Source organism: Diplotaxodon limnothrissa, linkage group LG12 (genome assembly GCF_057381915.1).
Source record: "Diplotaxodon limnothrissa isolate DT_005_m linkage group LG12, D_limnothrissa_male_GT1.1, whole genome shotgun sequence".
Classification (NCBI taxonomy): domain Eukaryota; kingdom Metazoa; phylum Chordata; class Actinopteri; order Cichliformes; family Cichlidae; genus Diplotaxodon; species Diplotaxodon limnothrissa.
This window is the reverse complement of record NC_140607.1, coordinates 17,886,353-17,910,359: the sequence shown is the minus strand read 5'-3', so window position 1 is coordinate 17,910,359 and position 24,007 is coordinate 17,886,353. Positions and strand designations below refer to the sequence as shown.

The following is a 24,007-nucleotide window of genomic DNA, read 5'->3' as shown; positions in this document are numbered from 1 at the left end:
TACTCCCCATTCTCCACATTTTAGCAATTCGTTCTTAAGCATTTCCCTGTCTATTAGCAAGACCCCCCCCCCCCCCTTTTTTTTTTTAATTTTCAAACATTGATCTGGCCCATTGCAATCAAAGATACCTTGATTATCTTAATACAATGAGCCAGGGAGGATAGTTAGTACTTTAGCTGGGGCCAGAGGGGGCAGCGAGCCGTGCACATGTAGCCTCTGTGCTGCTCCTGTTGGAGCATGCCAAGGTATTTGCCACTTCATCAGGTTCTTTGTTGTCTGCCTCTCTTTTGTGTTTCCCTTTAAATATTTTTTTAAGCAAAGCCATGGCTACAGACTTCTTAATACATCTTATTCAGGGGCCTTTTTGAGAAATCAGCTGTTTGGTTGGTTTTCTTCATCTTTGACTCTGGTGTATCCTCGCCTTATGTCTAATACTTATCATTGTGCATTTTAATCTCCTAAAGATACATTTAATATGACAATTGATGTAAAGACTGGCTTTTTACCAGTAAGAGTAACCGTTTCACCTGCGCATGAACATGAGCCTGATATGCCATGCACTTTTTTTATGTGCAGTACCTGAGGCCGGTCTGAATTTAAATTGACATGAAATATTTTCATTTTCCAAAGGACAAAAGTGTTGACTCGCCTCCAAAATACACTTGTTTGATTTCCCATGTGAACATAGTACACAGTGACACCCATAGCTTTCACCATTCAGAGACTCACTCACTCAGTCTCTCACTGTGCTCCGCATTTCAGAGTAATTTTCACTCCTGACACCACGGCTCTGCCTACCTGCCAATTTCTGCCTCAGTTCCTGAATGGGTGATTTGTAAAGCCATGTTCACCTCAACACTCAGAAGATTTACTCAGGAGTGAGCTTGCCAGGTATTTGAGCTGTCAGTTTGCTCTGTGTTCACAAACTTGCTGAAGGGAAAGTAATAGCCATACTCAGCCAGTTGACTCAGCCGGTTAAGTTGCTTTTTGAGATACAGTGGTATACATTTAGATTTCAGCTACTAATGCTGGCATTATTTAATTAGAATGAAGAACATTAGCTAGCTTTCTGACACATGAAGCTGATGATCTTTCTTTTTTTTTATCCAAAAAAAAACCATTACATGTAAATGCAAATGAGCTACCTTTAATCATTAAGTTAAATAAAAGCCTAAAAAACTGTTATCCAAACAATACCCATTTCTTTAGTGCTTGCATATATACAGTATGGCAGCTCAACTTGTATTGCTGATTTGCCTACATATCTTCCTGGCTTTTCTTTCCCTGCTTCTGCTCCTGCCTTTCCTTTCCACATGATTTGTAAACAAGATGTAGTTGTTTTTGGGGCTGGAGGTCGTTGATTTGTCTCCTTCTCCCCGTAGGTCATTAAGGTCACCATAGCCCCGAAAGCATCAAGCTTAGAAAATGAGAAGCCCGCTCGGCTCTCCCGCTGGCGACCGGGAGCACCCCTTGCCCGCGCCCGCCCTGATGATTAATGCCACCCCCGTCCAGCCACAAACCTTTCTGCCTCAGATAATGCCAGGCAGCAAGCGCGGCTGACACTTTTAATGTATAATTAAGTAGAAAAAGTCAGCACTGGCTATGCAAATTTTTTAAAATGATAAATGACGCTGTACAGCAGCAGGGATTGATTTGGTGTAAATGAAACTAATTAAGGAAATGTCAAACATAATTAATAAAACAGGTTTAAGCTGCAAAACATTGTCAATTGAATGAATGAGGAGGCATTGGCTCCCATTGTTCAGGCTTTATTTAGGTCTTGTGTTTAGCTTGTTCCCTGCTCCAGAATGCTCTCTCCCCTCCTCACTCCCTCCGCCACCAATTCCCTGAGAGGGGGAAAATAAATTTGCTTGTCTCTCCACTGACTGTAGAAATTAATTGCTGAAATCTTGTCCCATCCAAGTGTTACATTCACACGCAGGACATTAACATAACTAATTTGAAAGAGCTCAAATGACTGCATAATGGAGCTCCGTCACCATGCATGACAGTCGCTGGTCATACCAAATTAGCTTGGCTTTATAATTGAAAAATTTCCCCCTCCTTTCTTATTTTTACATCATCTTCCCTCCACTTTTTACACATACTTTTTCACGTCTTCCTTGCTCCCTGCCCTCCTGTCGTATCTTTCCTTCTTGTTCAGTTTTCCTGATAAGAACAAAGGTTTTATAATTTACAAAAAGAGTGCTTGACCTATAATTAGAGAAGAGGAGTGAGGGGAGAGGAGGGGGAGTACCAAGTGGTGGCGGCAGAGTCAGATCCTTAGTCCTGGTAATGATGCTGGAGACCTTGTGGCCCCCAGGGAGGCAGAAGAATAATGGGATGGGCTATTTTTATGGGGGAGCAAAGCAATGGGCCACCAGCCGCTGGGATGCCGGTGCCTGCGTATGGTGCAGAGCAGCAGGGGCTAGCAAGGGGCTAGTGGGGGGCAAAGGAGGGTGAATACTCAACCTGCCAGATTGCCCGCTCTCAGCCCAGCCCATCAGTTCTGTTTGTCAGCCTGATGCACCGCTGTCGGCCTCCGTGCCCCCATGCCAGCCACAGACAGAGAGAATGTATGTGTGGGTGGCTGGGTGGGTTAGGGTGGGGGTGAAAACATCTGCCACTCAGAGGAGAACAGAGGGCTTAAAGATACAAGGTGAGGGACATAAAACAGTAAAGAGATGCATTTTCCTGAGCACGTGTATTAATTATGAAGACCTGGATTTAAATACTACTTTGCAAAGACATTTTTTAGCCTTTGAAACGGGTTGGAAGAAGCACTCTGCATATGAAAGGATCAGACTGAAACTGTTAAACTAACCAAATAATCAACTTTTATAATCTAAAGTTTTTCTGTTTTCTCAAACTAAAATACATTTTAGATGTAGATACTTTTTAGTGTTGTTTACTGTTTGACCCAAACCTGGTGATAATAGATATCTTTAATAATGCGCCTGTGTGCCGAACAACACAGCAGACCTACAGCTGCCAATATTTTTTTGTGCTTCGGTTCAACATACTCTAACCACTGCTATTTATCATACTCCCACGTTACAATTCTCAAGAGTTGGAGTAGCAAAAGAAACAAAAACAGAAAAATAAAAAGTACGAGAAGAAAAGGATACAATAAAACACAAAACTGCAAAATAAAATAGGCGCAGTCTTTATTCCCATTGCATTTTCACTCTGATCTTTATTTCATTATTCCACTAAGAATTCTTATCCCAGCCAAAAGTAAAGCTCGACTGTGTTTATATATATTTTTTTAAATACGTAAAAAGTTAAAGCTCTTCTGTAAACCCACAGACACTCAAGTGAAATATAGTTGATAAATTTTGCTTAAAGTTTCTGTATTGTTTTTGAAACTTGTAAGCAATAGATCCAGCAGTACAATACATGATAGTATATCATATATAAGATGGGAAATGACGACCGGGCCACAGGTCTAACACAGGCAACCAGTCAAAATGATATATTTAGGATAAATTACAAGTTAACCGAACAAGCACATCTGTGGCAGAAAGCCGAGGAGATTTCGAACTCATATATACATATATCTGTATAATCATATACAATATCGTTTGTGGCTAGGATTAATGTAAAACCTAGTATCATTTGTGGAGAAAAAAGGTGAGGTGAGACAAACAAATAGTTAGTTTTAGGTGTTTTAACATTTTATGATACGTTTTGTAACATCACAGTGTTAAAACTGCCATAATCCTAAAATTCTCTCAAAACTAATATTTTACACTGGTGTTCAAAAAAGTGAAATATCCATTCACCGTCTTCTGCCACTTATCCAATTCAGGGCTGCACAGGCTGGAACCTATCCTAGGGCCAGAGACAGGACACAGCCAGGATAGGTGCAGTCCAGCTTTTGTCGCAGAAACCTGGATCAGCCAATTAAAATCTGTTCCCAAAATCAGTCTGAAATGCATAACATTATTGCATGTATGTGATGGTTCATAAGATGAAATCAGCTGATACTGTGCTTCTAGCTACATGAGTATGCTCTGCAAGAGAGTAATCAGTTGCTTCCATGAGCATGTAAAGTTGTGGCAACAAACTTACACGTCTTGCAGTCAGAAAGTTCAGAAACTGTTATTGTTGCACACACACACTGAACTAACCTGCGTGTCGAGGATCATTGCTGATGATGAGCTTGCTCTCAGAAACTAAAGAGCAGTCTTGACTGGAAGAGTCTGCAGTCTCTGCCATGAGAACTTGTCAGAAGCACGAGCAAGAGCATCATTTTCTTTGACATTCATAGGATTGTGCACTGTGAGTTTGTCCTCCAGGCTGTCAAAGCTGAGTTACACTGCAACATCTTAAAGCGTCTTAGGGAGAACATTCGCTACACACAACCTGAACTGTGGTGCATGTCAATAATAGCCTGCCGAAAAGGCACGTTTTAATTCATACACACATATTTTTCTATACTGCCATGTTAAATGTAACCCGTTTACACAAACGCATAATTGAATTTTAAAATTAGACACTTAAAAGACAAAAACATATATAATGTATGTAAATGTAAATATTAATATACATATTAAAAATGTCTTCATAATAGTGACATTTCTAAGGCGAGTGGCTTTCCACCATAATGTATGAGCGAATGGTTAAATTACAGTATTTGTGTATTTAATGTAAATGATAAAACATTATATTATTATGGAACATATGCAGAAAACATAAAAAAAACATCATGCTTCATGTTTACTAGACTCATAATTGCTACAGTTTTGTTTTATAAAAAACAGAATGAGAGTCTAAAAAAAAGATGCTATTTGAGGCAACAACAATCTCTTCTTTTAATTTTATGTATTGTTAAAACATGGTGGTTTAATTAATTTCATTTAATTAATTTTGTTTATATTATTAATGTGAACACTGAAAATGTACATAGACCAGTATTGAGCAGCACTTCATAAATATTGTGGTTGGTCCATTGAGCAGTATGTCCTGAATCTAGCTAGAGGAGGTAATTTCACATGAATTATTACCTAATGCACTTGAAAGGTTATAAAATGTCTGCATATTAAAAGTGCAGTTTATTTCTGCTGCCCAACTTGAATATAAAGTTACAGTCTATTTGTTGATTGCTTGATCTTAGTTTGTAGCAAACCAGCCAAAGTAGTGGAGCAGTTCTGCATTGTATGCTCGAGTAGCACATGAACACGTAGATGACTGCATAAATGATGATGTACATAATCATATTTGCAGCTAATTTCTCTAAACACATATCTGAATATTCAAAATCAGAATCTAGAAACTGGAAGCTTTGTGGGTTAATACTTTGGGTTGGTTTTGGGTGTGGGTGTACAGTTTGGAGTGGAGTGAAACTGAGGAACACAACTCTTTTTAAAATGTATCTAAATTCTAAACAGTGAGAGGCTCATGGAATAGGTAGTCAGTTATCCTTTATCCAGAAATCTGCTGGCCAAAACACTGGCTGTCACCTCCAGAGGTTGAATCAACAGATCTTCACCAATGATTTAATGAGACTGACTAGTAGAAAACTTTGATTCGTGTATGTGTACTGTATTCTGCAGAAAATCTACCCATAGTCTGAAGATGTAGTATTTTAACATCAGTCAAAGTAAAGAAAAGTGTGTGCTCTACAGTTGTTTGATTAGAAACTGGTTAATTAGGGACAATATCTATGTATCAGTGCAACGTAGATGCACAATAGGTGTTGTATTCTGGCAAAAGGAGCAATCCCTCAAATGTTTTGAACATTTTCCTCAAAGTTTCCCAAGTGATATTTCACTTTTCATGTTATTTTCTTTTTTCCCCACATTTGCCTGTGACTCTTTCATACAACCCGATCCTTAAAATGCCAAGGGTCACGTGTCAAACATATGCAGCACGGATTGCAATTTATTACCCCACATTTGCCTGATAATTTTTCTCTTTTGACAAGCTTAGGTAAATCATAAAGCCTACTCTATAATGTATGAGGGCTCCGCTGGCTTGATGAGTAAAGTCTGTTGCTATTGGCTGTTACCCCTGTGGTGTTTGAGTTCCCATAAGACCAATAAGACTTGTCTGTATTCTAGCGTGACTCGAATCACTGCAGGAACAGGTAAGGTCCAGGTATTTATAGTAACTATATGCAAATGGATGAGTGCCATGTTGGACTCTTAGTGCAGAGGTGACAGTTAAATACATGTACATAGAAGGAGAAATATATGGGCTTCGCCCTCTCTTTGAGACAAGTCTAATCAGTTAGGATTGCCTTCTCTCCTCATTTCATTTGAATATATTCAGCTTGGACTTATTCTAAGGAAGTGTCTCCCATGTATATTATTCCTTCCCGCTGAAGGCTCATTATTTTACAGCAGGGTGTGTGAGAGGCGGCCCCAGTCTCTGAACTCTCTGTCGAGGCTGTATTAATCAAACTTCACGCAGCGGGAAAGGGTCCACCCGCTGACATGGCACTGCTCACTCTACACTTGAGGACAAAAGGGAAAACACACAACCTGAGCCATTACTGTGAAACATCTGCAGCTTTTAAGCATTACCACTTGTCATTATTTCAACAGCAGTAGCCACATGCGAGTCCAAAGATTGTCTCAAAGAATTTGAAACGACCGTTGACGCGTTTCGGCCGACATGTCATATAATAACATTGTCCTCTTCTTCCTTTTCACTACAGTGGATAACAAGATCTTTGCATGGGGAAATGGCACCAGTGGACAGTAAGTAAATGTCAGAAGTAACGTTATCTGTCTTGCTTTGATGGTGTGTGAAGGATGAGGATGAGTAGTGATACTTTGGGGAACTACTCATCTGTCTGTGAAGCTATCAGTTTGTTCTGCCCACTGGCCATTCAAACGTCTTATTGTTTTCTGCCGGTGTACTGCATGGCTGTATATTAATCGGACGAAAGAGGCTAGCTGACAGACAAACAAACTCAGACATAGTTATAAACAAACAGAAGTTGTTTATCTTTTGATGAGCTTCCTTGTTAAAACTTCTCCAGCCAGGAGCCAGTCTGGCTCTAATGACATTTAAGGGCATGGGGACTACAGTGATTCAGTGGCCCTCAAGTACTCAAACAGCTGCATGGCAGACCTCAGAGAAATACATAAAAGGAACAAAGGCATCACTTCTCACTCTCTCATCATTTCCCATTGTCCCTTAGTCTCCTTCTCTCAATCTCCATTTCTCTGTCTGCGGTTCTCTCTCTACTGATGATGCTTTGACCTGTCTAAGCAGGTCGGGGCTCTCTAGTGGGGCGCTTATAGTTGGAGGAGCCTATAGTTGGAGTTCTGCAACACCCACTTGCAGAGCAAAGGGTGAGCATCTGTGTTACACAACTGGCACTATGATATCTGAAAATTCCTCAGCTCTCCTGTGTGTCTCACTGGAGGCGAGAGAGGAGAAGAGTACGAGGGAGCTGTGTAAATTTAAACTGGCAAACTTTCTGATGGAAATAGCTGTGACCCCAGAGTGGTCTTGTCTTGAGTTGAAGCATTGTTGTAATCAATACAGGCTCTCGTGGGGATGACGGGCGAGGACCTTTCGTTCCCCGTTTGTGGAAATAATGGAGAAGACTGTTTGTTATTTTTCCCAGACATGCCGCAAACTAGCAGATATGGCCGGGGCATTGCAGGTTATGACGCTGGCTCAGGGAAACAAATACAAAGAGGAGCATTTTATCAAGAAGCAAACAGCAGAGCTCCGTTTGAAGCTGCTGGGAGCTCATAGGTCACAGGGGTGCTGGGGCTGCGTTTGACCAGCTCATCTTGAAACAGGGGCTTGGATGTTCTTTGTTCACTCGCACTAGGCATGCAGAAGCAGAAACGAGTCTCGGCTCTGGCCTGTGTAAAGTCATTTGTACAGCTTCAAATTAAGTTGGGTTCAGCGATTTCCCCGGAATGTAAAACTGACCTCACTGAAACATGCTTATTAGGCGACTCTTGTTTGGTTAGAAGAAAAATAGCTCAAAGGTAAAATTATAGTATCATTGGAGTAATGCAAGTAAAAGCGATTTCTGGTGGTGTCTTTTGTTATGTTGCAATAAAATAGAAACAGTGTTAAAGAAAATAAACTTTTAAAGTGTAAATAGCAGAATATAAAGAATATTGAATGACTGCAGAAGAAGAAAAAGCCTAAAGGTATTTTCTGTCTTATTTTCTTTTTTTTTCCCTAGGCTGGGTAATGGAGAGAGGGCAGTAAAAAAACAGCCAGTCGAAGTCAAATTGCCACAGGAACTAAACGTCAGAGGAAGTCACCTAGATGGGAATTTTGCCAATGTAGTTGGCATAGCCTGTGGAAGCCGACACTCCTTCATATGGACCGAAACTGGGCAGGTCTACAGTTTTGGGAACAACTTTTATGCTCAGCTAGGCTATGACTTCCAGAGGGCTGACTTCAAAGAGAACCAGGTATGAAGATTATGGTTTCTTTACAGTTATGCACAAATCGTTACCCAATCCATCACTACTCCCAGTGGCTTCTGATTATCTTAAAGTTGTTTGGGTCATATTTACATAAACGCAATATAGAAAAATGAAGAGCTGGGAAAGAAGGTTTAGGCTAACACAGCTAAGAATGTTGTGAAGCCTATTGGGCAAAAATCTAAGAAGTATTGAGAGGAAGAGTTTCAATCCAGAAAGAGGTTCACAGTGTTTGTGTAATTGCTCTCACTGATGGAAGAGGGAGCCAAAATTTACACACTGCAGATGCAAAATTAATATGATTTTTTAATGACCCCTTTAAACATCCACACAGTCTCTTAGCTATAATATTAGTTTTTAATTCACTGTTGGGAGTAGGGGCAGGTCTACGTGATGGATACCTCAAGAGCCTGGATAGCTTCTTGTTAGTTGCCTCTCAAGCTTTGTCCTTACGTGGCTTACTATACAGTAGCATGCTGCTGAACCACACAAATCCTAAATTAAGTGCTGTGGAATTGAAATTGGCTCTCTTGTGAAGTGTTCCACTTGCATTGGAGCTTAATTTTGCCTACTCATATCATTTGATTCAGTCCCTCAGTCCCTCTTTTGCTCGCTGCAGCCCATCGCTCCCTCTTCCTTCTCATGCAAAATAAGCCCATTTACCACAATGTGGCAGTGTCTAGGTGAATGATTGCCACTCAGCACTTGATATATGGGTATGTGCTGCTGTGTGCATGTGTGCTGGATATATTATATTTCCAACAGATTCTCCCAGCATTTTGCAGCAACATTAGTGCGTTATACACTATGTGAAGCTCTTTAGGCTCATTTTCGTAATGAGTGGATTTAAAAATAGATTAATATGTTTGTACTTCATTCTACTCTATTTCTTGGCCCAAATATTGTTGCCTGTTTTGTCATTACTGAAAGGCTGGCTTTTACAGTCAGTTGTTTAAGACAAACATCCAATAGAGAGGCCTTTCAGTTCATATGAGACAGGCCTCATACATGAGGGCAAAAGGTAGCCAGCCACCAAGCAGTGTGTCAAGGTTCATGGGCTTAAGCTCTTACCTGTTCTCAATGACAAAGGCCATTTGGATCTGCATGACTGCTCCCACTTCTAAAATCTTGCTACTAAAGAAAAAACATGGGCCCCAGTGGTATGACTATCCCAGACTTATATGTTCATCTCTCTAGGCTTACTTGTGTCCTCTGATTGCCTCAGGTGGAGACCCAAACCTGGCCCTGTCCGTTACCACCCAGCTCCCACTTCTTTCATCCCTTTGCCTTTCTGTATACACTCTCCTTCTGAAGGACCAGACAGGCTGCTCCATCTTCAGCTGTCCTCCAGTCTCCTGACTATATGATACTGGCTATTGTTGTAAAGAATCTATAGGCTGGAACTGCCTGCTTCACCCCTAAGGCTCAGTTTCCCCTTTTTGTCTGAAATGGAGTGGTAGCAAAGCGCAGAGATCTAAGAAACACTATATTCTGTTCTTTATTGGCCCAGTGATAAGGTATTGGGATTCCGCTCACACCTGCGAGCCCTTTGTTCAGGCCCGCTATGGCGTTTCACCTGCACCAGACAAGGTTAGACAGATCGCCTATTTAATGGTTTGATTGACATTATTTTAATGTAACACCGTGGGGAGCGATACGTCTTTGAACAGAAAAGAAAGTTAACCTTATATTTCTCCAGGACACCCCCCCCCCCCTCCCCATTAGAACAGTGACATTGGCATTTTCTTGGGATTTTGTTTGCACATAGGACATTCTGAGGTGCCTTATATAATACATTATAATAAAAACTTGCAGTAGGTATTGTGGTAGCTTTTTTTTTAGTATCAAGCCTGCATCATATACCATACATCTACTTCTTTTTTTCCATTTATTGATTTTTTCCCTCTGAACACTGCATAGCTTAGTTTCTAAGTAGGCTAACACCTTCTAGCTAAAAATGTACCAGTGTATTTCTACAAAAGTAAGCAAAAAGCGACCAGGGGAGCAAGAAAATAAACTCTGTTCCTAAGTGTGACACGTGTGCAGCTTGAGCTTGGCATGGCATCCGTGTTCAGCCTGGCTGCGCACAACTTGTTTGAATGTCATATTTATCCCTGTGTTTTGTCAGAAAATTAACTTCCTGTGAGTTTGCGGCAGAGCCGAGCATATGGCCACAGCTCTCTGGAGATGACAGCCTAGCGGAGCGGGAGCTCGCCGGTGCCGCTGCCCTGCTCTGGCGGCAGATGCTCCGGGCTTCTCCGCGATTAAGTGGAGATCATCACTGTTTTCTTTGAGCACCGCTGTGCCTTGTACTCTGAAGTGTTCAGTTAATCACTGCCTGCCTCCCTGCCTTTTCCATGCAAGCTGCCAAAGCACTCATTAAGTTTGAATCTCCCTCTTACTGCTCGCTTGCTCACCGGCTCGATATATTTTGTGACTGAATCTTAGCAGTCACCCTTTCTGAGGGTTTGTTGCACCTGTTTACATGAAGGATTGTACAAAGGCAGTATTTTTTGTTTGAGTACTGTATGTGATTCTATCTCTAGCCATGGTTCATTTGTTGTGTATCTTGTGTATATAAGAAAAAGCCACTCTATAAGTTACCGAATGTTTCCTTTAGCTTGTGAATACCGATGTGCTCTGTTTTTCCCTAAGTGCCAAAATACTTCCTTCACAGGCCTCTGAGGGAAGTGAAGTCTGTTCCACAGTTGTGTTTTTTCTCATTGAGAAACACTGATAGTCACATTTACAGCTGTAAAACACGACTCTGTTATCCACTGAGTATGTTGAATGTATAGAATCAGAGCGCAGGTATAATGTAAGTCATAATATTAAAATAAAATAAAAAAACTGAGCATTTGCTAACTCCCACCGCCTCCCAGGCCAAGTATCTCACATCCAGTTGTGTTGTATCTCCTACACAAACAGCCATGTATTGTTAATGTGAAACATTGTGACACGCTTTAACCCTGATTGATCTTGATCTCCGACACAAATAATAATGTGATTACAGGCTTTTCTCTGCCTCTGTCTTCGCTGCAGTGGAAAATAACATTAGGACTATCCTTTCATGTTAATCGCCTTGGTTGGAAGTATACCTCAGTGCACCAATAGGCCTCAGTAATGCCTCCTTTCTTCTAAAAAACCCCATCCAAAATAACCTATTTGCAGCACACCCACACACACGTTGCTTAGCTGTGTAACACTGTTATTCTGCACCAATCAAAGCCTGGCTTGCTTGTCCTGGTGCGGTGATCATTCCCCCCACAATAGCGGGATGGCATTACTGCGCTTTTGAAAGCATTTGCATGGCAAAGCAATAACATGCACCTTGTAAATAAAGGAATTGATCCTGTTCATCTCAGGTTGGATTTCCTGGATAAAGCTGTGGAAAATGGATCCCTGTATCGTATCGCGTCAATATACACACTCTGTTTCCTCATCCTCAAGTTTACTCTGCAGTAGGAATCTTCTTCTTAATCTCGTCTGTCAGGCTGTCAGGCAGACACAGAGAAATGTTTGCGATTCCCTCTGCTACACTGGTTACTTGGCAGACAGCTGATTAGTGCCAGTTTGCCTCGTTCCCAGTATGCAGATACCCAGATAGAAAGCTGGCCCCATTCATTGAGTCCAAGTACCAAAATAGCAATTGCTGTTCTCAATCAACTATGAAGAAATGGGTTTGCATTGTTGGAAGAGGTTGATTTGAGACTTTTTGAAGAGGCTCTTGAAATTACTTTCAAATCAGCCCGAGCTGACAGACAGCTGGTCGAGCATCATGCTGCTGTGTGCGGTCAGCAATAAAGAATAATGTTGTTTTTTTCTTTTCTTTCTTTTCTTTTTTTAAAATCATAACTCATACTATATGAGCATTACGCCTTTGCACCCTCTGGGCCCGCGCATTGTTATTCGTCACAATAGACGTTTATCTCCTCTACTTAGATTTAAATGTATTCACAACTGTACAAATTGCCACTGTGCTCTTGGCAAGGTACAACTAATTTTTAGACGAGGAAATTCCTTGTCAGGAGCAGCCAAGGGAGAAGGTGTCAGATTGATACCAGAAGTACACTAACGGCTGTGCGGGAGCATAAGCGTTTGCTGCGCTTCGGTGGCGGTGCGTTTGATTTCAACACTGACCACCAGTGATGCCAACCCTGTAGTCCTTATATGAGCTGCCTCTTGAGACATAAACATAGACAGCCCTCCCCCACATCTCACTCAAACTGATGCTGCTGAAGTAAAGAGACAGAGAGGGGAAGAAAGTGAGACACTGCCAGACAATAAAGCCGTTGTAGAGTATATACTCTACTTGCTTGCCTATTGTTACACTGCGGTAAGTGGGAACTCAGTGTGGGTGTACAGTGACCTCAGCTACTCTACCCATCTCCCCTAGGAGGACCTCAAAGGGCACTCGTTCAGTTCCTTATTGCACGCCCTGGGCTTTGCTGCAAAATGAGAGACAACAAAGAAAAAAGAAAAAGAAAGAGAACCGAGGGAGGTAGTCTCAACTTTACAGGAAGGCTAACCTGTGCCTTTGGAAATCCTGCATCTTTTTAAAAGTGCCTATCTTCCTGACTCTTAACGGTATCTGACAGAGTTTTTCGGGGCTGGAAGTGCTCAGTGTGATGACTTCTGTTGCACTCTGGAAATATTCTTTTTACCATAAGATGTTATGCAAAGCTTACCCTTAAAATGTGTATTGTTTTCTCAGTGTGAATGAGAGGATATGGTGTTTGTGACCTTGTTTCAGTTTGAATCATGTGCCCTGCTGTTTCCCCAATATGCCCCTAGTGTATGTAATGCTGAAAGCACATTTAGTATCAATAATTCTGTACATTTCCTTCTGGAAAACTAATTCTCATAATAGGATTTTGTCAATGTGATTTGAATAATGATCTCAAAACATCCCATTTTAGGCTACTTAACTAAATAGAATATTACTGATTGCAATACTTATCCATGGTAGGGGTTTTGGTAACCTTCTTTTCTGTTTCTTGCCAACAGCCAATTTTCTCTCAATTAAAGCATGATATTAGCACTCAGTAGGGCATAAACAGAAATAACCGTACACTGCTGAATATCACGCCTTGATTATGAGCTTAAGAGTGGGTGTACAGATGGATTCTGTTTCTATACTCCTATTAGAGAGCTGCTGTTTATATGTGTGTGCATATGTGTCTGTGTCAGAGAAATGGAGAGGGAATCGCTGCCTGCATGTGCAGGAGTGTGTGTCTTTGGCAGCAGGAAAAGCTGGAAGTTTTCAGCTCTCTCCTGTTAAAACCTCTGGAAAGGGAGGGCAGAGGTAATAAAAGAAAAAAAAAAAGAAAAAGTCACAGGTATAGTAAGAAGGAAAAGTGTATCGTTACATTGAGAGCCAGTCAGTGGCAATGCCAGTTGGCCAAAGTTAGCAGGAAGCTGTCCTAGTAAATGGCAGCAGCTGCTCGCAGTTCGAGAGAGCATGTCCCAGTCAGAGGAGAAAAGCGATGGCATCTACATTAATACTACCTTAATGGCCCATCTGGCGCTCCGTAGGGTCCCTGGCTGCGCCACCGACTCATAGGCGTTTGACAGGCAGTCTCCAGCGCACCAGACGCGCATGGCATGCCAAATGGCTGGGAGACGCCTCCGTGGCGCACAGATCTGTCAAACTCTCTGACGCTGTAGTCACACAGGCAAGGGAAGTTAAGGCAAGTTTTCACACGTGATTGGTTCTTGACATGGATGGGGAGAGGGAGGGGGCAGAAGGAGAATGACTGGCTTGTCTGTCTCTCTTTCCTCCACAGCCTCCTTAAATGCAAACACACATATGTGCACACTCACAGGGCATGCACACATAATCATTCACACCCTCACACGTATGCGCACGCTCTTCATACTAGATGCTAAGTTGCCATGACCAGATTAAACCTCAATGAGAAAGCCAGGTTAAGATTAGCCAGTGGTGGATTCACTGTGCTCTGATGGCAAATGGAGATAACAAATATTATTTTCGCTGCAAGTCACAGCCTCTCTCTGTAAACAAATGCTGGAACTAATTGCTTCATTGGAAGAAATTGTGGAAGGTCTTATCAAAACACCACAGGGGTTTCTGGCTATAATTGGCATAATTGGTTGACACAGCAGGCTGTAGTCCATGATGTGGCACAGTGATGCACTTTATGGGGAATGACTGATCATGGCTTTAGGACTATAGATTGCCCTTCTAGATACTTAAACATACGGTATGAGAAGTGGTTAGTTAACGTGCAAAAGCAGGACCTGCACGCTAAACGATTTTGTCATATCTTCACCTCAAGACTGAGCTTTATGCCATAAACCAAGAATATACAGTTTAAAGGGTTAATGGGAGACCTCAGTCCCTTTTACTAGTGGATGATGAATTCCAACTCTACCCCATGTGCTTGGCCTTTACATCAGCTCAGTTGAGCTGCACAATACTGACACAGTGGTTTCTGTGCGAGCAGGCCACATTCTGCATTACACACTCGCGCAGATCACTGCAGAAGTCTGTATCACACTGCTGCGGGGAAACTATGGCTTCTTTCTGTATGAGTAAACTGCACAAAAAAAAAGTACAGCTGAAGGTACTTTAAAATATTTGCCACCATTCTTTCTCACACTTTTTCTTAAGGACATTTAGAGAGATAGCAGCAGTTCAAAAATGGAACGGAAGGTTCTTTAGAAAATACATTTCAAATGGCTTATCCAGTAGGTAGCCCCAGAGGACACCTCAGGGATAAAACTTGGCAAGAAAGGAAGATAGAGGGGAAAAGAGTGGAATTGGAAAGAAGACACAGCCGTGACTAAAACAGTAGAAATATAAAGGGAAAAGGTATCCTCTTAACCTGCTGACGCCTCTTCAGAGGAATCACAGTGCTCCGTATCAGCATTCGCTCTCTGAACATTTTGCTGTGTTCTGTGTTTATAGGAAAAGCGTAGATCTGCTGATGTCTCTTGCCTGAGAGTGTCTCAACGTTAGGCAGCCAGTGCAGGTGATTTCAAAATGACTATCTTCCCGTCACACACTGTTCCAGTTTAGATTCGCTGTTTTATATTTTTTGTTACCAATGTTGATCTTGTTTTTTTGGGGGGGGTTTTTCCAAGTAAATCGGTGTATTGTGCGTGATTATAGTAAAAGCAGGAGTGGGTTGCATTTTCTGTCAGCTCAGCTCCATCTGTAACACACTGACCTTGAATTCTTTGTCTTTTTTACAAACATTCACTGAGACTCAAGGATGAACTGAGAGTCCATAACATTTACAGTGTCCAATAGGATCAAAAGATGACGTAAAGGCATTTTGTACAGTGTGCAAAAGTCTTGGGCCACCTCTCACTTCGTTTTGCTTACAACGAGGCAGACTTTCCTGTAATGTTATAAAGTGGTCTTGAATAAAAGTTCTCTAGGTTTTCTGAAGGACTTTCAGTTTTGTCTTTGGATACTGATTGCTTTTTCAGTCATTTTCACACCATTCCTTGCACCTGACCATTGTCAGAAGAATGATTTTGTTTGTTAAGCCACTGACCTATGAATCATGCAAGCATAAAATGGCACCTTTTGTGCAGTTTTACTTGTATATACCCAGGTGATTGCAGAGCTGTAAGCCTAAAACTTCCCATATCATGGTATGTATCCTTAAAAAGTTGAGGAAACAGGACAAAGAGAGGACAAAAGAAGGAGTGGCAAACCTAAAAAAAATATCTACAGCAGATGAACTGTATCAGTGACATGACATGAACATCCCAATTTCATGTCCTTAAGAGATAGGAAAACATCCATCAAAGATCGGACACAAAACCTGAGAGATGCATCAGAAGCTTCCGTCGATTCGGATCTACTGTTCATAGAAGCCTCAGGGCTGAGGCGTGGCAAATTACACAAAAACTAGACTGAAAATCAGTGGAAATGGGTCTTATGGAGTGATGCGTCATCAGAGAGTCAGGAGATTGATAGAAGAGTAAGCCTCTACAGCCATCTGTAAAACACGGTGGAGGCGCTGTAATGGTTTGGGAGTGCCAGCTTGTGGAGTTGGGGATCTTGTCATTGATGGAATTACAGAAAAGTACGGTCATATTTGCCTCCACAATGCAATACCATCTGGAAACATCTAATTGACAGTGGCTACATTTTTCAGCATGACAATGATCCCAAATACACTGCCAATGCAGTAAAAGCATGCATAGATAGAAGAACACACAACACTAGTCATGGATGATATTGACGAGCAGTGGAACAAAAGGCAGCCAACATCCAAAGAAGAACTTTGAATGTCCTTCAAGAAGCCTGGAGAACTATTCCTGAAGGCTACTTAAAGAAATGACAAGAAAGCTGCCTAAGAGAGTTCAGGCTGTGTCAAAGAGTAAAAGTGGTCAAAGCAAATACTGACTTTGAAGCTCTGTAGAATTGCACAGTCTCAGGTTTTTCCTTATACATTATTTGTTTCAATAAATCACTGCACATATTTTTATTAGCAAAATATAAAGAAATGAGGGCTGATTCAAGATTTCTGTGGGGTACTGTATCCAAAAAGGTCAAAGGTCAATTCTCTTTAACATTAAAACATTCTGTAAAAACTCTTATTTTGGCGATTATTCAACAAACCGAGTTGATTGGGTAGCTGTTGCGTTGAATTTTGGAATTTGTTGCCCATATTTAAAGCACTGTCTACTCCTATAGCTACAGCATTGTGCAGACTGAGCTTTATTAGCCAAACGTAAGCACATTTAATACATTTTAGTAAAATTGCCAAAGTCTTTCCTTTATGGCAAACATGGATGTTAACTGCAACTTGACTGCTTGGCAGAGGCATATGACCATGAGGCAATAATTCCAGTCTTTTAAATGAACAAAGGACACAACTAGTAAAATTTATGGCAAGGATAAGTCGGCTGGACAACAGCTGCCAAGTTTTTGTGAGGGAAGGAGAGCGAGAGAGAGAGAGAGCAAGATGATGGCTGAGAGGAAAGAGGAGAAGAAAAAAGAAGAGTCAGCAAAATAGGTTTAGGGGCTTGCGAGAAAAGAGCATGAGGAACTCTTCAACTTTCACTCCCATTCCCAGATGTGTTGTAGGCAAGACATAGCCTTTGAAGAGCTTGTGGCAAAATAGGCAAAATATGAATATACACGCACTCCACTTTACCTCTTTCTCATCTCCTTCCTCTTTTCCTCTCCTCTTTTTTCCCCCTCTTTCATATACTCTCCACGTCTCCTTCTCTTTATCTTTCTCCCTGGGCATCTCCGTTCCTTAGTGGCAAACCCAGCTGCAGGGTTTCTGTGGTACTGTGAGTGAACCCTCACTGACTCCTTCACCAGGCAGCTGCACAGCACGCTAAAACACACACACGGTGTCTTACCCAAGTCTGTCCTGCTCACTTTTATTTGCTAAGTACATCACATTTGCATATGCGATAGGGTCAAAATGGAATATTTACTACTGTGCTGCTTTTGTTACGCGATGTTTCGAAACAAAATTAAGTTTGAAAAACATTTCATTTCTAGCAGTGCTAAAAAAAAACATGGCTTTTTCCTTTAACATGAAATGTATTGCAATCTTCTGTAAAGCCACTAGAGGGAGCTTATATTATGCTGTGTTTCCCCCACACCAGGAGTTTGTTTCATAGTACTGTTGCTCAAGCAATGAGGCACAAAAAATAAAAGGCTTTCAGATATTCCTCATTCTGCCCCTAAATAATTTTGCCAATTTTGCCGATGTAGAGATCACGGCCTCTCACCTACACAAGAGACAAAGGCAAGGTTTAGAAGTAGGGGTCTGCTTTCTTTCAAACAAATTCGATGATTACTTCTCACATGTTTTTGCGACCAGATATTTGCTGGTGGGAGGCTATGTGTGCGAGTGCAGAGGTGATAATTCTACTGTTGTTCAGAAGCTTGAGCAGGGTGCGTAATGGCAATAAGAGAGAGCGTGCCCAGGCGTGCTTTCAATCTGTTTCCCAAATGTAATGAGTCCGGGCATAACTCTGGTCATCCCAACTTGATCAAAAATGGGAGGAAATCTGCAAATGATTTATTATGTCCTGTAGAGATTCATCAGTTCCACATGTCAAAATGATGCTGAGCTGAAAATTAAAAGACATCTTTCGTCACCATTATTTTCTTAATATAGATGGAAAGTGGGAGCATGAAAGTAATTCAGTCAGCACAGTGAAGGAAATCAGATTTATATGCTTGTGTTTAGAGCATATTGCATTGTATTTGATCTCATTCCATCTGTATCTTCTTTTTAAAAAATTGTGATCATTAAATGTAGTACAATGATATAATCAACCTGAATACGAAAGATCACTAATACCGCTTTATTTCTAAATTGTTTTCAGAAATATTAATTCTAAAAAGTATCACACATTGATTTTGAATTTGGCTTCTTATCCTTAAAATATAGGTTGTTATCATGCTCATGCGTGCATAATTATCTCTACTTTCTGTGCTCTTTTGCCCTCTTGGATTTCATTAAACTGTAAAATACTAATGCATATTGCCACATAATCATATTTTTCTGTCCCTGTCCCTTCATAATAGAAATGGGGTGACACGACAGCATCTGAACTAGAGTCCCAGACTTGTCCTGCCGTAATGTTACACGATCTCAGCTCTCACGTTACTAAAACAGGCTTGGCCGATGGGATTCGCCATACTCTGCGCTTCTCCACTCCTCCTGGCCTTTTCCTGTGACAGGGCTGCCGATGATACAGATCCGCTGTGACATTTTACATTGTGCTTCCTAATTGCAGCAGCTGATAGTAGGATCGCTCACCATACAGCTGCATATTTTCTCTTTTAACCACCCTTTAGCTTTTTCTTTTTCCCTGTTGGGAGGTGCAAGTACACGGCGGTGTACTGTACTGACTAATTGCGTTGCTCAAATGCTGCCTTATGTATGCATTTAGGTGTTTCGTAATCTTCTTGCATGTATGTAAAACTCTGTAAATCAACTAAAACTTGAAGTTGAGTTTTTCTTATTTAAAAAAAACAAACAAAAGTTTTTTGATCATGATTGAGCAACAGTGTTTATTGGCAAAAGTGTCGTCCGTTCTTTCTTTTGCTCTGGGTTTTTCTTTACTTCAAGTGTTTCCCACTGGCGGCGACTCCCGAACTGAAAGCCGGGATAAACCTGCATGACAGATGCAGCTCTAATTATACAGTTGTTTTAAGACTGTCAGGTTGCCGCAAAGAGGGAGCCAGTCATTTGGGAAAATGAAGGAGGAGGGTTGTGAGTGGGAAGAGGGAGGTAGAGGGGGACAGTTTGATGGACGGACATTGTAACACCAGCATCTGGTGATAGCTGCAGCTGCCGTATCGTTTTCCCACCGCCAGCTTGCCAGCTAAATAAATATTGCCACGATCTGTCTTGTACTAGCAAGTGTAAATTACTTTAACACATCAATAACTAGTTTACAATGATGTTTTTTCCTGCCATTTCAGAACATATATTGATTTCACATTGCTGTTAAATGGCACAAGCATTGTTTCCTTCAGCCTGTACTTTGTTTTCCAGATAGACTCCTGGCAGGCATGGTAAAGCAAAACAAACAAACAAAAAATATCTACATCAATTATGGAGTCATTTTACTATCACTAAATATATATATCGATATTATATATGTATTTTATAATTGAATATTTATATATGGTGTCTATCATGATAAAAGTACCACTATTTGTCTGTTCACATGAGAAATATGTACTTATGTGTCAGGTATAGATTTTGAAACTTTGTGCTTTAAATGCAGCGTTGAGTTTTGAACATCATGGTCTTGTTACTGATGTCATGCGTTTAGAGCGAAAACAAAACATTTCTCTGAAAAAATTTGCATCTGTTTTTTTTTTCTTGCTTTGGTAAATAAAGCAGATTATAATTAGCACCGAAGACAAAGATCTTTAGAGCAGTGTTTCCAGTGCAGTTTTCCATTGTGTGTTTCAATAGATTCCTCAACAGTAGTAATTATGCGAGGAAAATGATTCACGCTATACATGATTTACACTGTACATTTCTTTGACAAAAATAGACAAAAGAGGAGAGATTGTTCAGGATGTACGTAGCTCTGTGTGAGTTTTCGCTGCTGTTTTTGAGCAGGTGTGCACATGTGTGGCGTGAAGTGGGAGCGTGCACGTGTGTGCACCCATGAAGCGCAACTGCAGGCGCTCTCGCGCTTCTATATTGTCTATTTTCATTCGTATGGGTTCCTCCTCTCGAGGACAGATGTTGGGGGAAACCCACAAAATCAGAGCTGAAGCCGCACTATAATCACTGCGATTTTAATCAAGGTCTCGCATTGTGACCCACTTATTTTCTCACAGTGCTGATTGCACAGCAGTGCAGTGGCGACTAGCATTACAAAACTACAGCCTGTGATTAACCTTCACATCATATACATGTCCCCTAACCAAGATACAGCGAATCCTAATCCCAAAATTACACCCACTTGGACTGAAAAATCTCTCCCTTTGTCAAATCTGAATATTTTCATCCTTCATTCTCCCATTTTTATGTGAAAGACAGATGATACTTGCGTTCTGCATATGAGGAAATTGAGGTATGGCTGAGTGTATAATACCTAACTAATATATTTCAGTTGGACAATAATATGTTTATGCAAGCGTGCGAGCACAGTCTATGACCTAACTTTTTTCCCCTACACATTAAAAGTATACGATAATGTGATTCAAATGAACCTCACACATAATATTATAGGCTTTTGTGAGAATAAGGACATATTCCAACCTTCTTAGTCGTTTTCACCACTATTGTAATTTTCACATCAGTGATAATAAACCAGATTGATTATTCATTCTCATGCTTCAACACCATTTAATTGTGTAGCCAGAACACTCCAACTTCGGGGTCAGCAGGGCTCTCTCTTTCATTTACACAAAGACACATCAACACGGATGCATACACCCACCCACCCACCCACATGCAGACAGGCACACACACCAATTCAGAAATCTCTCTGTTTCCTTCTCTCCTTCACAGATGCTCTCAAAGGGCCCCCCGAAACATGCCCAGACTGGAATTTGCCAAAATATCCTTTCTCCTATCAAGCACACACTGTGCCCGATCTCAGTCCCATTGCACTTATTCCTCCAACATCTCAATTAATACCCCATTGGAGGCACAGCACCCCACAGAGCCTCAGAGGCTCACTGTGGTGGTGGATTTTTCCTTGTAATGTTCACCACAGATGCTGAAGTGCTTTCATTTTAAACCACATTAGTGAACTACCTCGGTCTCAATCAACACCAACAGATGAAAGATGTACGTTTATGAGCAGTTGTCAGTTATTATATGCATGTGTGTGCCTCTGTTTGTTTGTTCGTGCCTGTCTTTGCCATATCAAAGCTTGAACACCTTTTTGAAGAGTGTCCATTGATAGTCTTTGTGTTGTGTGTCTATATATATATAGACTCTAATCTATCAGAATGGGAAGAGGAAAAAAAATCTATTTATTGGCTTGTCCTCTGGTGTTATGTGTTGACAAATTTGATGTGCTAAAAATACTGACGGCTTCCATCCGACTGACAGGCATACAACCTATATCTTACAATGCTCTGTTGTCTCTCTCTTCTCGAGCTGGCTGTTCCTCCTGTTCAGTAGCTAATGGATTTTCATGGTTTCCAGGGTCTGTTCCAGAAATGTTCTCCTGTGGAGATCTTGTAAGAAGTGCCCTCAGCTGGTCCCACAGTCTGCCATTAGGCCTCTCCACTCTTTTTATCCCTAGACCTTTGAGACCTCAAACTGCCAAATGAGTTGAATTATGGCCAGTTATGTGGAGTGGACCCAGCATCACAGGGGAGAGGCTTGAGTCAGTGGAACTAACTACACTCCTGACCATTAAAAGGCAACCTGACACTGCCTCTTCATCTTCTTTCTGCTCTCAAAGGCCGACACCGCGAGCCCACGTCTCCAAGAGCAGAGACGGAGTACAGCTATTCAACACATGAGCCAAGTAGCCAAAACAAAAAGGCAGTCTGTCACCCAGGCAAAAGAAAAGCAATCAAAACACCAATCTTCTCCACATTCATTAAAATTGTAAAGCTCTCCCTGCACTCTGTGTACTTTTCAATATTTCCTTTATCAATATATTCTTCCCATCTTTTAAAATTTGTCCTCTACCCTTCAGCTTAGTGAGTGGGGCTTCAGGGTTATAACCATGGCAAGGTTAATTGGAGCAGCTTCAATAAACGTGCTAGCTACAGCTCTGGCTACTGTATGAAGAAGGCCATCTACTGTAAGTCAGGCAACCTTCAGATTCTTCAGATTCAGAAATTCACCCACACAGTCTTTAGTCACACAAATGCCAATCAGTCCAGCCTATGGTACAACCGTTTGCACAGACAGACACTGTACTCGCACACATACACACAGAGCACTGTATTTGATCTGTCACAATAACAGGGGCATCATAACATGATGGATACGGCCCTTTTTTCCCCCCTCTTCTCTCCACCGTGCTGCCTCTCGCCTGTAATGTTGATGCACTGTGTAATGTTTGCTGTTGCCGTTAGCTGAAATGGAATGAGTGATACAACCAGAGGTGCTGGGATTACCGTGGGCAGAATTGATACTATCTGTCCAATGATGTGTTATTTTGTGGAAGTGAGGCAACAAACCGGAGAGAGAAATGGTTGCAGCACTCTGTATGATTTTACAGTTTAAGTGGTGAAAGACAAATAGAATAACAGTGATATGCTAGCAGGGGTTGTAAATGGTTGAATAATTTTCCTCGATTTCAGCATTCATTTATCTTTTCTACAGTCCTTTGCGGAGCTTCTCGTGGCAGCCTGAATGGTATTTATCCCTCTAGTCTGCTCACAATTGCAACATCAGCTAGCTCAGCGCACATCTTTAGAGGTGAGGCAGGTTGCGTCCACGCTATTCCTCTAATAGGGGCGGCTCAGAAAAAGGTCAGAGGTAAACTAATGACACCTGCAACAGATGCTTCTTTCTGGGAGCCTAAGCTAAGACTGAGCATAGCTGGGCTTGTGGGAATAAAAGTGTGCTGCTTTGAGACTCAGCAGGCTGCGCCCGGGTCAGTCGCTAACCACTGAAAAGACTAAATTCAGCTCTTTCTGCCGATTTGGGGCACAAGCTGAGGGTCCGGGGCTATTGTTGTGGGGTCAGGTTAAAGCTGTCCAGATTGCCAGAGCAGCTGACAACCATTCATCACAAATTCAGCACCGCAAAGCTATAAAGTTCTGCTTAGGTAGGTCAAAGGCTCTAAAGAAACATTTTAGATTTTACTTTCACAGTTGTTTGCGCATGCTGATATGGACTTGGGTTTGTTTTTTATGTTTTCTTTATTTCTTTAAATACAGGAAACCTCAGGTGAAAAACACAGCAGCAACTTCAACTATCAACTTCCTGTTTGTCCTAAAATCTAAATGTACATATCCATACATGTCAGTTTTTGTCCAGTGATGGCTCATGAATTTGAGCTTTGCCTCAAGCACTGCTTTGACTCCTTCTTCTTCTTCAGAGTTAATGTTCTGTATTTTGTACTGATTTCAGTATTGCGGGCTTTCAATACATGTCTTCACAAGAGTACCTGACCCACTTGCTTTTATAGTATATGCAAGT

General features: G+C 41.3%; 1 protein-coding gene across 1 annotated transcript in view; it reads left to right on the top strand.

Moving 5' to 3' along the window:
- The window catches only part of LOC146621109 (uncharacterized), a 313,936-nt gene that overhangs the window by 44,009 nt on the left and 245,920 nt on the right, over positions 1–24,007 (top strand). Inside the window, exons 3-4 of the mRNA XM_085368718.1 lie at positions 6,665–6,707; positions 8,165–8,399. Of these exons, the coding sequence (XP_085224844.1) occupies positions 6,665–6,707; positions 8,165–8,399 (278 nt within the window). The remainder of the gene's footprint in view (positions 1–6,664; positions 6,708–8,164; positions 8,400–24,007) is intronic.